This window comes from Megachile rotundata, chromosome 11 (assembly GCF_050947335.1).
Source record: "Megachile rotundata isolate GNS110a chromosome 11, iyMegRotu1, whole genome shotgun sequence".
Classification (NCBI taxonomy): domain Eukaryota; kingdom Metazoa; phylum Arthropoda; class Insecta; order Hymenoptera; family Megachilidae; genus Megachile; species Megachile rotundata.
Genome location: NC_134993.1, coordinates 14,433,037 through 14,451,397, shown reverse-complemented (window position 1 = coordinate 14,451,397; position 18,361 = coordinate 14,433,037). Strand labels below are relative to the sequence as shown.

The following is an 18,361-nucleotide window of genomic DNA, read 5'->3' as shown; positions in this document are numbered from 1 at the left end:
TTGAAAATAAAAATCAGTGAAGAGTCCTTCGTCTTCTGTATTCTGAGGGAAGTTTCTTCGATTGCCCTAATCTCTAGTGATGCTCTCAGAGTGCCCGAAGTTCTTGCATCGGCTTTGGAGGGTAAATAAGCCTTACGAACGCGTTACCGAATTATTCCCGCCTGGAAGCAATAATCCCGTCGAAGAGTATTAAAGACCGCCTTTGGAACATAAGGACAAAGGTGATTACTATCGGAAAGATGATAGGATCTGGGATCCGTAATTGAACCCCACGGAAATAATTGCTCGCTTTTGTCGAGGCGCTGTATCGGATCAAGTAAATTGAAGGGTCCACAAAGGAGAACGTAATATCCTCGAATTTCCGTTGGAGGCATTCTCGAAGAAGGAAAATCCTTTGAAAGCACATATTCGACAGAATATATTCGACGAGTATAAATCGTTGAAAATCCGGATCACAGAGGACAGCTAACGAAGAAGACCAAACAGCGAGGATCCTCGGGTATTTATTGCTCGCGTAAACAGTGGCGATCGGAGGTGGATAGCCGGGGCCGATATCCTGTTGGTCGCCGGTAGCAGGCCACTCGAGATCGATATCGATATCGGTGGCGCGTTCGAGCCTACGCTTCGGCCGCTTGCGCGTGTACATTTTGCGCGACGTTGGATTACGGCTCGCCACGAGATGCTGCGATGGAACCAGGTTCACCCACGTGCTTCGTGCTAAATCACTGAACCGAGAGCATGACAGATAAGCGACGAGAAACATGCCCACCAAAAACCGATCTGACCCTCGATGCTCCTCTATCAAACTTGCGATAACCAGCTTAACACTGGCTTTGGTTCGCATTCCACCTTTTAAATCGGCAATTTGATCGCTCGGTAATTGATTATATTTCTTCCATCCTCGAGCCATTTCTAGGGAAATACAACGCGATAAAAAATGCCTGCGCGTCGTTCGAGTGTCAAGTGGAAATAACAAGAATTTGTTGGGAGTCGAAAACTTTTCGATGGCTGAATCATTTAGACCCCTTAGACTGAGCTGTTACGGCTCTTGGAGTTTCATATTTATCGACTGTCAATTAAAGGGGAAAAGGAGACAAAGTTTGCACCTTCCAAATAAATTATTACTGGTCCTTCGTTCAATTTTTCAACTTCAAATAAATGTTTATTCTTCAAAATTTATTGAGGACCTTCAAAGTGTAGTGCTTATTCGATGAAATTTTCAAGCTTCAAAAGTTTAGTATTCGAAATAAATTTATTAAAACTACCCTTTCAAGGTGTACTGCTGTTGGATGAATTTTTGAAGTTCCAACAAATATTTAATACTTTCCGAAATAAATTTGTTAAAGGTTAAAACTACCCCATTATGTACTGCTCTCGATGAATTTTTAAGTTTGGACAAATATTTAATATTTTTTGGAATGAATTTATTCAAGTTTAACCTCTTTGAGATGTGCTGTGAGGAATTTTTGAAATTCGAACTGTTGGATTACGTGGTTATTCGTGACGCACTCGTGACGCGCTCTTGATGCAACTGACGCATCCGTGAGGCACTCGTGACGCACTCATGACGCACTCTTGGTGCACTCTTGATGCAACTGACGCATTCGTGACGCACTGATGACGCACTGATGACGCACTCTTTATACACTCGTGACACACTGATGACGCACTCTTTATACACTCGTGACGCACTGATGACGCACTCTTTATACACTCGTGACGCACTGATGACGCACTCTTGACGCAATTGACGCATTCGTGACGCACTCTTCGTGCACTCGTGACGCACTGATGACGCACTCTTGATGCAACTGACGCACTCTTGATGCAACTGACGCACTCTTGACGCAATTGACGCACTGATGCACTCTATGCACTCGTGACGCACTGATGACGCACTCTTCATGCAATCGTGACGCACTGATGACGCGCTCTTGACGCAACTGATGCATTCGTGACGCACTCTTTAGGCAACTGACGCACTGATGACGCACTCTTTATGTACTCATGACGCACTGATGACGCACTCTTGATGCAACTTATGCATTCGTGGCGCACTCACGACGCCGTCTTTATGCAACTGACGTATTCGTGACGCACGTATGACGCACTCTTGAAGCACTCTTGATGCAATTAACGTATTCGTGACGCAATCATGACGCACTCTTCATGCAACTGTCGTATTTGTGACGCACTCATGAGGCACTTATGACGCATTCTTAACGCACTTGATACAATTATTGTCCGATTTGAATAATCGTACAAATTATTTCATGTTCCTTCATGTAAAGTTCCTTCGTACAGAATGAGTTCCTTCATGCACTTTGCCTTCCTGATTAAATGAAGGTAAATTAAGCAGCATTAAGGTAAAGGATGTCGAAATGTTGGACATATTTTGCATTTAGCAATTTTTAATCATACTCGAAGCTTTTTATGCAATTACGATATAGTTTGTCGCATTTGAACTGCAAGGTGCGTCAGGAAGTAGGCCACGGGGTGTCCTTATTACAAGGATCATAGCGAGATGGTTCATAAGTTTGGTGTTCTTCCAGTTTGCGATGTAAATAATCGAATGATAGCTTTTCAGAGCAATTTTCTCGAAGGCAGCCGAAATATCGATCTTAAAAGTGAATTCCGAAGTGGAACGAGTATATCGCAGCCTGCGGCAAACTCCAACACACGGATAATTCTGTTTTGGCTCGGTTCCTTCGATCCACGGCCCGGAGCTACGGTTTTAAAATGCTGAAAATAAACGAACGAAAGTGACAGACCATTAGCGGCGGCCCTGGCTTCCGGGTTGCAGATACGAGAAGGTTCTTTCTAAACGTCGCGGACATTACGGCCGATAATTAATGAAACTGTACACCGTTGGCATTAATTCGATAAGGGTAGATGCTCCGGGAAATTGTGTCCGCTTTACCGAGAATTAGGGTGCAAATGGTAATGAGCGAGGGTACGTCACCTCGAGTAACTTACTAGCCCGTGTATTTATGACCCTTCTTATTAAGTTTGGCCCGGGTGCAAACTGCTCACGGCGATATTACGAGCCTAGCGTTGTTTCGAGTTTCGGATAAGTTCAGATTTAATGCAGTTCAGGTGTAAAGCAATCTTGACTCGGATTCAAACTTCCTATCGTAACTTTGCTTACGATATCGAAACCTCCGATAAATTACCATGGAGCCTTTAAGGCCTGTATGAACCAACTTAGAAAAGGGCGAGATTTGTCGCGGAACAACGACACGAAAAAAGCAGAGAAAAAGCCCGAAGAAGATCGGAGGAGTCAAGATGGGTCTGCCTTCGACGTCGACCACGTCAGCTTTTGTTAAGAACAACTTTCCTCTCAGGGTTTTCTTTCTCGAGTCCTCCAGCGATGATTGATGCCGGGGCCGATCGAAACACGAGACAAAAATGCAATTCTCTTCCGGTTTACGAGTGAACTATCTTGGTGGCTCGTTCAAACCAAAGAGGTGATGTGACCATTTCACAAATTATTTTAATTCAAACCTGTTAAGTTTGTCTCTGTTCATTCAGAGACAAGACATCATGAGAAGATGTTTGCTCATTTTCTTCGGCTTCAAAATAAATGTCCAAAGGTTTAAAGCTTCTGTTTTTCAACGGTGTTTAAAGTAGTTTATGTTGAAATCCGTCCAAGAACATATAAACAAATGGACCAGTCCCAAGAGATTAAACTCAGAACAATGCGTTTTTGAAATTTTCAAAGTGGCAGTCTCTTCACGGTTCACTTTGAAACGCCTCCATTTTCCGAGGCCTTGATGAAGTCCATAGAGTTCATATTTCCCCGTGTGCAGCAATCTCTGTCCGCCCCTTTGTCTTCAAACTTTTCTTCGCGAAGTGAAAAGAGTCCGTAAAAATTCCCGCAGTTCCGATTATTTATACGCATTCGTTTAAAATCGAGACCGTCCCACGGGACGATGACTCGATAAAAGCGGTCCAGTTTTGCAACGTGATTATTCGCGGCGTCGAAGCTAATATCGTTTCTGACCGCCCTCGAAACTAGTTTAATTTCCGCCGATGATAAACTGGATACGCTCGTATCAGCTCACATTGTCGGTTTTCCAGGATAGATTGCGCGCCGGAAATGCGCTGATACCACAGGAACGAAGCACGACGTGCACGGGAATTTGAATCCATTGGAACTCGCCTTAACTTCCATTCGTACAACCGATAGCGTCGATTATTGGATAATATCCGAATTACCGGCTAATGTTTAAACATGACGGAGGGCTTAGGCGAAACTAGGAGCATTCAGGAAAAAGGAGATACCTAAGGACGGTATTAGAAAGTTGTAATATCCTATTAAAAAGAAAGTTAAAGCTACGAATTGATCCGCTATTGCTTGCAAATCAGCCTGTTTACGGATCAAATTGAATATTAATTGAACGTAATGCCTTGTCGAAGATTCAAGAAGCGAGTCGAGCACTGGGACAGCTTTTTTGCGCTGGCAAGAATTTCTTGCACCTTGCAACTTCGCTTCGGAGTTAATCGAATCGACGGGACAAAATTGACCTGGTTGAGTTTAAACCTTATCACTTATAATATCGTGACGCACTCCTGACGCACTCGTGATGTACTCATGACTCGCTTCTGACGCGCTCATGACGCACTTGTGACGCATTCCTAATTCACTTGGAATGCATTCTGACGCATTCGTGACGCACTCGATGCAACTCTGACACACCCATGACGCAGCCTTGATGCATCGCTGACGCACCCTTGACGCACTCTTCACGCATTCGAGTAGCAGTCATGATGCAATTTTGATGCATCGGTGACGCACCCTTGACGCACTCTTAACGCATCTATGACGCATCTCTGACGCACTCTTGATGAATTCCTGACGCACATTTGACACACTTGACGGATCTATGACGCATCTATGACGCACTCTTGATGAATTCCTGACGCACCTTTGACACAATTGACGGATCTATGACGCATCTCTGACGCACTCTTGATGAATTCCTGACGCACCTTTGACACACTCTTGACGCAGTCTAGATGCAGTTGTGACGCACTCTTGATGTGTCTCTGACGCACACTTGACACACTTAACGCAACTCTGACGCACTTATGACGCACTCTTGATGCGTCTCTAACGCACCCTTGACACACTTAACGCAACTCTGACGCATCTATGACGCACTCTTGATGAATACCTGACGCACCTTTGACACACTCTTAACGCACTCGAGATGCAGTCATGACGCAATCTTGATGCATCTCTGACGCACCCTTGACGCACTGTTAACTCATCTCTGATGCACCTATGACACACTCTTGATGAATCCTTGACGCACCCTTAAAGTAATTCTGACGCACCTATGACGCACTATTGATGAATCTCTGACGCACTCGAGATGCAGTCGTGACGCAATCTTAATGCATCTCTGACGCACCCTTAACGTAATTCTGATGCACATATGACGCACTCTTGATGAATCCTTGACGCACCCTTAACGTAATTCTGACGCACTCGTGACGCACTCTTGATGAATCTCTGACGCAATTTTGACGCAGTCCAGATGCAGTCGTGATGCACTCTTGATGCATCTCTGACGCATCCATGACGCACTCGCGACGCACTTTGTAGTCAAGGATACCCGAAACCTAAATATTACTACAACTTTTTTTAATTGTCTGTACATTTGATATCTTATGTGCTGTCTTGTATGATGTCTTATATGACGTCTTATACCATGTATTATATGATGTCTCATATGATGACTTATATGATGTCTTATATGATGTATTACATGATGTGTTATACGATGGAATATATGATGCACTATATGATGTATTATATAATGTCCTATGTGATGTATTATATGATGTATTTTTTGATGTCTTGTATGATGTATTATATGATGTAATATATGATACACTATATGATGTATTATATAATATATTATATGATGTATTATATGATATATTATATGATGTATTATATGATATATTATATGATTTATTATATGATTTATTATATAAGCTCTTATACGATGTCTAAAGATCTAATAATAATCCTGAGTAACACAACCGTCGAAAAAATCATAGGTTATCGGTTAATCGAAGAACAGTCGATAATAGAATTTCCTTTCACCCTCAACAATCTTTGACGAAACCCGAATCTGATCCTCGAAGCAGACCGCAAAATGAAATAAACCGAAAGACGTGTTCGCGTAAACGAAGAGAATTTACAAATCCCCTGGCCAAAAAGCGGCAATTTTCCACGGCGAGAGTATTTCTGTTCCGCTCGTCCTCGCCGAGCGTTTTAACGAGATCGTTCGCAGTTAACGTGCTAGAACTTAATTCCACAAAGAGGGAAACGTCCCCCACAGGACTTTCCGCGAGCTTTCACCTTTCTTATCCACTTTCTCCGACTTTCCTGGATGGCACTCTTGCAACCTAGACACACGTGGCTCCAGTAAATGCCCCGACGATAATGGAGTTAGCTGTTTCCAGGGGAAAGCCGAACGATAACTTCGTTCTATTGGCTTACCCTTACTTTCCGTTTCTTAATTTCCAGCTAATTTCTTTTTTCTTTAATCCCTTCAGTGGATTACCTTGCGGGATTCAATTTATAAACCTTAATATTTACGCGAAAACTTTTCGACGCGTGAAAAAATAGAAACGTAAAAAAGATGATTCGGAAAGTTTTATAACAGAATTTCGCGGAGAAATTCTCTTCCATATTTCTTCCACCCTCGAGCCATTTCTAGGGAAATAAACTAGACAACGCGATAAAAAGTGTCTGCACGTCGTTCGAGTGTCAGGTAGAAATAATAAGAATTTGTTGGGTGTTGTCGAAAACTTTTCGATGGCTCCATGAATCATTTAGACCCCTCACCCTATGTTACGGCTCTTAGAGTTTCATATTTATCGACTGTCAATTAAAGGGGAAAAGGAGACAAAGTTTACACCTCCAAATAAATTATTACGGGTCCTTCGTTCAATTTTTCAACTTCAAATAAATGTTTATTCTTCAAAATTTATTGAGGACCTTCAAAGTGTAGTGCTTATTCGATGAAATTTTCAAGCTTCAAAAGTTTAGTATTCGAAATAAATTTATTAAAACTACCCTTTCAAGGTGTACTGCTGTTGGATGAATTTTTGAAGTTCCAACAAATATTTAATACTTCCCGAAATAAATTTGTTAAACGTTAAAACTACCCCTTCGTGTACTGCTCTCGATGAACTTTTAAGTTTGGACAAATATTTCATATTTTTTGGAATGAATTTATTCAAGTTTAACCTCTTTGAGATGTGCTGTGATGAATTCTTGAAATTCGAACTGTTAGATTACGTGGTTATTCGTGACGCACTCGTGACGCACTCTTGATGCAACTGACGCATCCGTGAGGCACTCGTGACGCACTCATGACGCACTCTTGGCGCACTCTTGATGCAACTGACGCATTCGTGACGCACTCATGACGCATTCTTGATACAACTGACGCATTCGTGACGCACTCATGACGCATTCTTGATACAACTGACGCATTCGTGACGCACTCATGACGCAGTCTTCAAGCAACTGACACATTCGTGACGCACTCATGACGCATTTGTGACACACTCCTAACGCACTTCATACAATTATCCTCTGATTTAAATAATAATAATAAACAAAAAAGTAAGAAATAATAAAAGTTTGATAATATATGGAAAATTACAGAATACAAAACTCTACCCTTAAACCTCAACAGTGATTTTTGAAGCACCGTTTCGAGAACGCAGAAAAAAAATGAAACGCTCTATCAGCTGTAGACAAGCGCGTCCAAAAGTTCTCCAAGTTTGCGTTCCATTTTTCGGTTCCAAACCCGTCAGTTAATCCGGGAGACCCCGTAACGGTGCTCGACACGTGGCAGCGGGTCTCAGCCGCTGCTTTTGCGAGAATAACGCGTGTTTCGATCTGCCAGACAGAAGAATAACCGTACCAAATGCGAGTCGGGCAAGAATCGACCGACAGAGATAAAAGAGAGAGGAAAAAAGGAGGAGATAGGCAGAGGATCGAAAGCGAGAGGATAGTTCCGCGTTGCAAGCGGATCGTTGCTGATAAAGCGCGATAAGCTCTCAAGCGCGGGACGTTATGAGGACGGAAACGATAACGCCGGCACATTTCCAGAGGACGGCGGCTCGCTTTTCCTGGTCTTTGCTCTTTTCGCACCGCTACAACCTGCTCTCGGATATACAGGGTAATTGAATGAGTTCGCGTTCGGGATAGAATTAATCGAACGCTAGGATTCGTTAACTCGTATTTCGATGGTGTTGTTTATGTTTGTTGATAATGTCACTGTGTTGCTGTCTTAGGGTTCTGCACAAGTCTATGCACTCCCCAAATCCATATATTCCCAAATCCACACATGTCCTAATCCACACATCCTCAAATCCACACGTCCCCACTTCCACACGTCCCCAATTCCACACGTCCCTAAATCCACACATCCCCAAATCCACACGTCCCCACTTCCACACGTCCCCAATTCCACACGTCCTTAAATCCACACATTCCCAATTCCACATGTCCCCAATTCCACACATCCCCAATTCCACATGTCCCCAAATCCACACATCCCCAATTCCACACGTCCCCAATTCCACATGTCCCCAAATCCACACGTCCCCAATTCCACACGTCCCCAAATCCACACGTCCCCACTTCCACACGTCCCCAATTCCACACGTCCCTAATTCCACACGTCCCCAATTCCACACGTCCCCATATCCACACGTCCCTAATTCCACACGTCCCCAATTCCACACGTCCCCATATCCACACGTCTCCAAATCCACACGTCCCCAACTCCACACGTCCCCAACTCCACACGTCCCCAACTCCACACGTCCCCAACTCCACATGTCCCTAAATCCACATATCCCCAACTCCACACGTCCCCGAATCCCCAGATCCCCAAATCCCCATATCCCCAAATCCCCACATCCCCAAATCCCCACATCCCCAAATCCCCACATCCCCAAATCCCGAAACGCATCCTCAAATCCGCACATCCAAATGCCAGATTAGACAAACAACATGTACAAATACCGCCCATATTAACCCCCGGCAATATAGGCCTATGTAATCTCGTGTTAACTGGAACCTAAGCAAATGTAACCGTAGGCGAAACGCTGATTCCATACCGAAATTCAGACCTACCCCAAGTGTTACTCGTCCACAAGTAACTCGATTCTTGACAGCTCAATTCGAATTACACAGTGATACTCATCCGCCTGTTAATTATCGTTGTCGTTATTAATGCTATGGAAACAATGGTAGGTTTGAAGTAGCGGGACATGGAATGGTAGAGATAGGGGTTAAGAACGACACGTGGACTCGGTGAAGGGGATCTCGGGGTCTGGTCGTTAGACAAGCATTTCACGAGTGGGCTGACGGTAATCCTGAATCATTAGAGAGCTTCTAGGCAGGCAACAATGGCATCTCGAAGGGACGGAGCTTTTGTGCGCAAGAAACGCTAGCTCCAGACAAATCAACGGGAATTGGGATTTCTTTTGATAGGGACGTCGATGGGAGGATCGTTAGTTGAAATAAATCTGATCGTTGGATAAGCATGTAGTTTTTTGGAGGGAGATTAGGGGTGAATTGGTCGGGCTATGTCGAATTAAATCTTGCTGCGTGAACAATTTAATTTACATGTATATCTTGCTCTACAATAGTGTGACGCTGGTGACGCACACTAGTGTTCATATGTGATATACCGGTTCATATATGACGCACCAGTTCATATGTGATGCACCACTTCATATGTGATGCATCAGTTCATATGTGACGTACCAGTTCATATATGACACACCAATTCATATGTGATGCATCAGTTCATATGTGACGTACCAGTTCATATGTGACACACCAGTTCATTTGAAATGCACCACTTCATATGTGATGCATCAGTTCATATGTGACGTACCAGTTTCATATGCGACGTACCAGTTTGTATATGACACCCCAGTTCATATGTAATGCACCACTTCATATGTGATGCATCAGTTCATATGTGACGTACCAGTTCATGTGTGACGTACCAGTTCCTATATGACACACCAGTTCATGTGTGATGCACCACTTCATATGTGATTCATCAGTTCATATGTGACGTACCAGTTCATATGTGACACACCAGTTCATTTGAAATGCACCACTTCATATGTGATGCATCAGTTCATATGTGACGTACCAGTTCATATGTGATACACTAGTTGATATGTGATGCACTACTTCATATGTGATGCATCAGTTCATATGTGACGTACCAGTTCATATGTGACGTACCAGTTCATATGTGACGTACCAGTTCATATGTGATACACCAGTTCATATGGGATGCATCAGTTCATATGTGACACATCATTTCATATGTGACGTACCAGTTCATATGTGATGCATCAGTTCATATGTAATGCACCACTTCTTATGTGATGCATCAGTTCATATGTGACGTACCAGTTCATATGTGATGCATCAGTTCATATGTGACGTACCAGTTCATATGTGACGTACCAGTTTGTATATGACACCCCAGTTCATATGTAATGCACCACTTCATATGTGATGCATCAGTTCATATGTGACGTACCAGTTCATGTGTGACGTACCAGTTCATATATGACACACCAGTTCATATGTAATGCACCACTTCATATGTGATGCATCAGTTCATATGTGACGTACCAGTTCATGTGTGACGTACCAGTTCATATATGACACACCAGTTCATGTGTAATGCACCACTTCATATGTGATGCATCAGTTCATATGTGACGTACCAGTTTCATATGTGATGCATCAATTCATATGTGACGTACCAGTTCATATGTGACGTACCAGTTCATATATGACACACTAGTTCATATGTAATACACCAGTTCATATGTGATGCACCACTTCATACATGACGTACCAGTTCATATGTGACGCACCACTTCATATGTGACACACAAGCTCATATGTGACGTACAGTTCATATGTGATGCACCAGTCTCGTGTTAACATTGTAATTGAATTTTAAGTTCAGTTCTAAGTATCCTCACAATTAAAAATCGCTGAGTACTTACTTTTCTGACTTGCCTTTACATTATAGCAATAATGTCTAAGCTTGTATATGACTGTCTAAAAAATTGTGAGTTAAGGAGTTAACACGAGTTTGCACTTTATAGACCTATTTTTGATTTTAAAGAAGCAAACAGCTCTGACCCGTACCCGTTTGTTGCAGGGAGTGTTGTATGTTCCTGCGTGTATTCCTGATCGAGGTAGATCGAGTGATCCGAAACTATCGAGCCGTTTCTCGAGTATCGATAGCGTTTGCAACGCGGAGGAAGCAAGCAAGCCCAGAAAGTGTCCTCTCGACCGGAGGAGAGTGCAAGTACTCGGCATGAAGGGTGAGTCCTTTGAATGTTCAACCTACTTTCGATTAACTAGAATCTTCAACCTTCGGAGCTTATAAAATGCGTGTTTCTCGACTTAATTCCAATTAAATATATCATACCGTTAATCTACCCGTTAAGAACATTATCGGTCCTTTATCTCGTTCGAGTAGCCATCGCGTTATCTTTTAATCGGTCGACCTACATACTCGAACTGTGGAGGCAAAAGGAATATTTGGGTCGAGTTTATCGGGGATATCGTTTCAAAGTAAATTGAGATTTTCCGGGGAAACAGTCGCGACGGTTTATCTCTAGGGAAACGTTTTCTTGCATCGTTTGAATCAGCGTATTCGCGTATGCGATGTTTTTTAAACGATACGCGGTTACGGATCGGAAGTCGAGGTTCAAAATCCATATCTTCCCATAAAAGTTCCTTCGTACAGTTCCCTGTTGTTCCTAACATTACTTTAACATAGTACGTCCCATTACACCTCCATAAAGTACCTTCTCACAGTTCAGTTATTTTCTCCAACTATTTCCGTAGGTAGTTTTCAAGTAATACCTTCGTAAAGCAGCTTTCGTGCAGTTTAGATACTTGTAACACTATTTTTCCACGATTTGCCATAGTAACTATTTTAAAACCTTGCACTATGACTCATTTGTGAAGGAGCATCATAACTAACTAATCACTGGAGGATTAAAACAGTGCGTCACGCGTGCGTCACGAGGTCTCACTTGTGCGTCAGAATGCTTCGTTGGTGCGTCAAGGATGTGTCAGGGTTGTGACAGGGGTGCGTTATAGGTGCGTCACGAATGCATTTTAAGTGCGTCAAGGGTGCGTCAGGGTTGTGTCAAGGGTGCGTCATAGGTGCATCACGAATATATCGTGAGTGCGTCAATGATGCGTCAGTGTTGTATCAGGGGTGCGTCATGAATGCATCGTGAGTGCGTCAATGGTGCATCAGGGTTGTGTCAGAGCTGCGTCATAGGTGCGTCATGAATGCATCGTGAGTGCGTCAATGATGCCATAGTGTTGTATCAAGGGTGCGTCATGAATGAATCGTGAGTGCGTCAAGGGTGCGTCAAGGTTGTATCAAGGGTGCGTTAGAGGTGCGTCAGAGATGCGTCACGAGTGCGAGACGACTTCATCTCGAGTGTCATGAGTGCGTCAAGGGTGCGTCACAAGACCATGGAGAGTGCGTCCTGGATGCGTCAAAATTGCATCTGGAGTGCGCCAAGGGTGCGTCAAGATTCTATCAGGGGTGCGTTAGAGGTGCGTCAATGATACGTTACGAGTGCGAGACGACTTCATCTCGAGTGTCATGAGTGCGTCAAGGGTGCGTCATAAGACCATTGAGAGTGCGTCATGGATGCGTCACAATTGCATCTCGAGAGCGTCATGGGTGCATCAGAAATACGTCAAGAGTGCGTCACGGGTGCGTCAGAGATTCATCAAGGGTGCGTCATCGGTGCGTCAGAGATCCACCAAGAGTGTGTCATGGGTGCGTCAGAGATCCACCAAGAATGCGTCATGGGTGCGTTAGATTTATCAAGGGTGCGTCATGGGTGCGTCAGAGATCCATCAAGAATGCGTCATGGGTGCGTCATGGGCGCGTCAGATCCATCAAGGGTGCGTCAGATCTACCAAGAGTGCGTCATGGGTGCGTTAGATCTATCAAGGGTGCGTCATAGGTGCGTCAGAGATCCATCAAGGGTGCGTCATGGGTGCGTCAGAGATCCATCAAGGGTGCGTCAGATCCACCAAGAGTGCGTCATGGGTGCGTTAGATCTATCAAGGGTGCGTCGTAGGTGCGTCAGAGATCCATCAAGGGTGCGTCATAGGTGCGTCAGAGATCCATCAAGGGTGCGTCATTGGTGCGTCAGAGATCCACCAAAAATGCATCATGGGTGCGTTAGAGATCCATCAAGGGTGCGTCATTGGTGCGTCAGAGATCCACCATGGGTGCGTCATGGGTGCGTCAGAGATCCATCAAGAATGCGTCATGGGTGCTTTAGAGATCCATCAAGAGTGCGTCATCGGTGCGTCAGAGAGCCACCCAGAGTGCGTCATCGGTGCGTCAGAAGTGCATGAGTCATCAACAGTGCGTCACAAGTGCGTCCTAACTCAACCTCGCCAAAATAGAAATTAATTTCCGTACCTCATAAAAACTTGTCTCCAACGTTTAACATCAGCGTCGACCAACCCCAAAAAGTTCTAATTTCAGTAAAAATCGATCAAAACAAGTCCAGTCGTTCAGAAGCACTCGTGCCTCGAATGTTTACCGTACTCTGTAACGTTTTCACGGGAAGAGGAGCGGTTTTCTTTCGAATTCGCGCGGAATCGGTGTCAGCGAAAATGTGGAACAACGGACGGAGTTGCGTGCAAGCAATCTGCGTGGTCGGTCGATCTGGGTCGCGAAAATCGTTGGAAACGTAATTTCAGGATACGTGTTCGACGCCCTTTTTCTCGCCCCATTCGTGACCTCCTTTCCCCCTATATTTTTTTAATCTTTCTCCTTTTATTCTCTACACGCCGCTGTGATAGTTGCGAAACAATTGCCCGTTACTCTTCCTTTTTCCCTTTCGGATCTAGCCGGAGGCGAGGTTTTTTATTTTCCACCACCGTGTTAGCCTTGAAAATTAGACCTCGCGTCACTTACCCGAGTCAGAGATATAGCGGAGTTTGCAGAAGAAATTGCGAGCAAACTGCGAAGGCAGGGTTGATTAAAGGGGTGCGTTTTTGAGTTTCTGGTTTTACTTGGACGTATTCAAAGCCTCGGGAAACTAGTCGGTTATTGAATTTATCGGAACAATTAGAGGCGGGCGAAGCGGCTGAGAAAGGAAAACAGAAGGTGGAAACTGTCGAGGGAAATTCCTTTGACCGATGGGACCTTAAGCGTTTCGGATCGATCGTCTTAAAGGTTCAGTTTAGCCTTGACTGCGCTAACGTGAACCTGACTTTCGTCTCGAAAATTCGCTCTCCAATTCGAGCGCTTCGAAATTAATTACCAAGGATCAAACTGGTATTTACAAGGATTTTACTCCCAACAAAATAAACAGTTATCAGTCGAAATGCAGTTACACGAAATAATCCAACTTTGATGAAATTATTAAACTACTTTGCTAAATGCAGCAAAATCCAGGGGATCTTAATCCAGCCCGAATCGATCCGGCGGAGAAAAGTCATACTCGTAAAAAGAAAAAAGAAAGCTAATCCCCAAGCATCTACCAATCAAGCTCAGCTCGAACGGTGTCCCAGGTCTGAAAAACGGTTTATTCTTGGTCGGCAAGGGGTTGGAGCGATAAGAAAGAACGAAGACTCGGTCCGGGAAGAATAGGTCAGCGCAAGGGTTGCTCACCGGCCTGCTGCTGGATATCGCAGCGATTTTCCAGGCACACTGGGGTTGCAGAATCAGGGCTGCAGCCCCCTGGCGGGCGTAGCAAGGGGTAGCACTGACACCACGACCCAGATACGGGCCATTGTGCACCCCTATACTATACCGTACACTCGGATTGCGTCATAGCTCGGCACAGCCGCAGAGGCTGGCCGAACTCGATCGTTTTCGACTGACGCAGTCGTGGCTGCCGTTTTTCAGCCAACCCCGCTTTTCTCGCCCTTCCTTTTCTGTAACGTTCTCTCCGGTCAATTCTTAACCCACTTGGCTACCTTTTCGATAACAGAAATACTTTCTCGAGGGTTGCTTTATAATTCTCTTAAGTATTGCGACAACGGCACGAACAAATTTTTATTTATTTTCACCGATTCTATTTTACTGCGCTCAAATTAACCTGACCTCCATTGTTAACGACGCTTCGTAACGAGACTCTTTGCCCCTCCCTTACCCTGAATAGCCCCTACAGAACAGAGTCATTAATCAACCTAAAAATCCGAGGGTTGCAATAATAAAAGTTAATTGAAAGGCAAATAAAACTGCCGATACATGCTTCAAACGTATCGGACTTCGTTGGAATGTTTCCCGATTTCACCCCGAGCCGAGTTTGTATCCCGTTCGTCTTTCAGCAGTTTTCGACCCTCGCATCAGCGTAAAACGGCTCAATTTCAAGTTCACTAATGGCCGTGGTCACGGAGGATCCAGGGGAGGGCTGCTTTTCGCGAAACGTCCAGTTTTCGACGGTAAACGACTGCACGGGGGTTGAACGCTTTTAGGTTGGTCGTTAGCTTGCTTTTGGAACGCTGCCTACACTGTGGCTCATCAAAATTGTTTTTTAAAAAGAGTTTTACGCTCGGAATTAACTATTTTGACTTCTTTCTATTTAATAACAGAGTTTTCACGTTGCATTCAATTTTAATGGCTACGAAGATTAAAACAACAAATTACTTCGTGTACCTTTACGGTTTACGAGCCCTCATTTCAGGAACGCTAGTTGTGAGACACTCTGTATTAAAAGATAGATTATTACATTAAGGGGTGAACTATTATATTGAGAGACAGATTATCACATCGAGAGGTGGTCTATTAGATTATTATTGTAGAAGCATTAAGTTCTGACAATTTTATTAACTTTGTCCTCGTCCGAGGATATCTGTATGATCTCTGCTCTTACAGAGCAAACCTTCATTAACCATAATCACCGTAGTCTTCACTTTTACATGTGGATTTATAATGCAGTCCAACGATACAGAAAATGAAAAACCTTATAGCAACCGCTTCGTAATTATTCTAGTGTCCCAACAATTTACCTCTTCGAATAATTTGCATCATTACGTGCCTCACATTTCTTGGACTTTCTAGTCGAAATTATGTACGCAAGAACGTTAAAAGAAACGCAGGTGTGTGGAAGAAAAAATGGAAGGTGAAGAAAGAGGGGTGGAATTAAGGTGGAAGTTCTTAGAATCCGAGTTGGCGAGTTCTTGTATTTATTGCTTTCGTCGTGGTCGAACAAACAGGAGGGTGGTCGAGGAGGGATGAATGGTCGAATTCGCGAGGACGATTTAAAGAGACCGAAACTCCCTTTTTCTCGGACGAATCGTTCCGTTCCTTAACTTTTCCCATTCTTTCTGCGCCCCCTTTGCAATTCCGTTGTCTTCTTTTCCCTCCACCCCTTCTTGTTTCTTCTCTCCGTTCATCGACCCTTCCTTTTCTTGTCGATTCTTTACCTCGATCCGCTGCCTTTTATCTTCCTCCCCTTACAGCCCTTTCGTAACCCCTTCCGTGTTTCACCCGGTCTCGACACGTTTTAACGCAGAAAGCTGGAAACTCGTGTCTCATCGACTTTCTACCAGGAGCTTTCAATGAAATGGCCTGTCCTACGTTCGCTTGCTTACGAAATCTCTGGACGTTGTTTAGCCTTTTCTACGCTCTTTCAATTGTCGTCGATACTTGTTCTCCTCCTTGTTACTTGTTTTCCGATCGTGGTGCATCGAGGGTTTGCGGTTGAACCACTTCGAGATATCGTGCAACAGTGCAATCTGGCACGTTCAATGGTAGACAACCGCTTTCCGAATCGTAACATTATCTAAAATTATTTGAAAGGTGGAGAATCCTTCATAAAGACTCTACATTAGACAATCATCATGAAGTCTAAAATTAAAGTGAGTGCCTGAAGGAAATGTTAAATAGTTGTTCTTATATAATGATCCTTCATATCGACTCTACATTAGACAATCACCATGAAGTCTACAGTCAAAGTGAGTGCCTGAAGGAAATGTTAAATAGTTGTTCTCACATAATGATCCTTCATAAAGATTCTACATTAGACAATCACCATGAAGTCTGAAATTAAAGTGAGTGCCTGAAGGAAATGTTAAATAGTTGTTCTCATATAATGATCCTTCATAAAGATTCTACATTAGACAATCACCATGAAGTCAACAGTCAAAAAGAGTGCCTGAAGAAAATGTTAAATAGTTGTTCCCTCATAATGATCCTTTATAAAGACTCTACATTAGACAATCACCATGAAGTCTACAGTCAAAGTCAGTGTCTGAAGAAAATGCTTAATAGTTGTTCTTACATAATGATCCTTTATAAAGATTCTACATTAGACAATCACCATGAAGTCTACAGTCAAAGTCAGTGTCTGAAGGAAATGTTAAATAGTTGTTCTTATATAATGATCCTTCATAAAGACTCTACATTAGACAATCACCATGAAGTCTACAGTCAAAGTGAGTACCTGAAGAAAATATTAAACAATTGTTCTTACATAATGATCCTTCATAAAGATTCTACATTAGACAATCACCATGAAGTCTACAGTCAAAGTCAGTGCCTGAAGGAAATGTTAAATAGTTGTTCTTACATAATGATCCTTCATAAAAATTCTACATTAGACAATCACCATGAAGTCTACAGTCAAAGTGAGTACCTGAAGAAAATATTAAACAATTGTTCTTACATAATGATCCTTCATAAAAATTCTATATTAGACAATCACCATGAAGTCTACAGTCAAAGTGAGTGCCTGAAGAAAATGTTAAATAGTTGTTCTCACATAATGATCCTTCATAAAGATTCTACATTAGACGATCACCATGAAGTCTCAAGTTAAAGTGCGTGTCTGAAGAAAATGTTAAATAGTTGTTCTAATACAGTATTCTCTTCGTAAACGTTACAACTGCCGCTCTCGATTGTAACATTTATGGAATGGGTACTACATTCTTTGTAATGAGACGGACATAGAAAAAGACAGCAACACAAAAGACAAAGAGGGACTGAGGCAAACGTGAAAGACTCGTGCGTGTTCTGTCTTTTAAATTCAAAAATCAAAATTCTTTATTTTTGCTTTTTCGTCAATGAAACTTTGATTATCGTATTCGTCTCGTTTTTCTGATTAAAATGCTACCAAACACGGTATAATTAAAATTATAATTACTTGTACAGCAAGCCGTTAGGAGGAATTCGTATCTCTGCCGTAAATGTAAAGTTTGCCGTAAGTGTGAAAGCCCGAAACTTTTATGGCTTGTTACATAAGTAATTACGATCGTAATCGTACCGTGTTT

At 43.1% G+C, this 18,361-nt stretch overlaps 1 protein-coding gene across 4 annotated transcripts in view; it reads left to right on the top strand.

Annotated features, from left to right (window-relative positions):
* LOC100876498 (uncharacterized) overlaps nt 1-18,361 on the top strand; it is a 118,565-nt gene that overhangs the window by 34,141 nt on the left and 66,063 nt on the right. For all 4 annotated transcript variants that reach the window (XM_076536937.1, XM_076536936.1, XM_012298984.2 and 1 more), the window contains one exon: nt 11,247-11,412. In XM_076536937.1, the coding sequence (XP_076393052.1) occupies nt 11,406-11,412 (7 nt within the window). In that variant the 5' untranslated portion in view covers nt 11,247-11,405. The remainder of the gene's footprint in view (nt 1-11,246; nt 11,413-18,361) is intronic.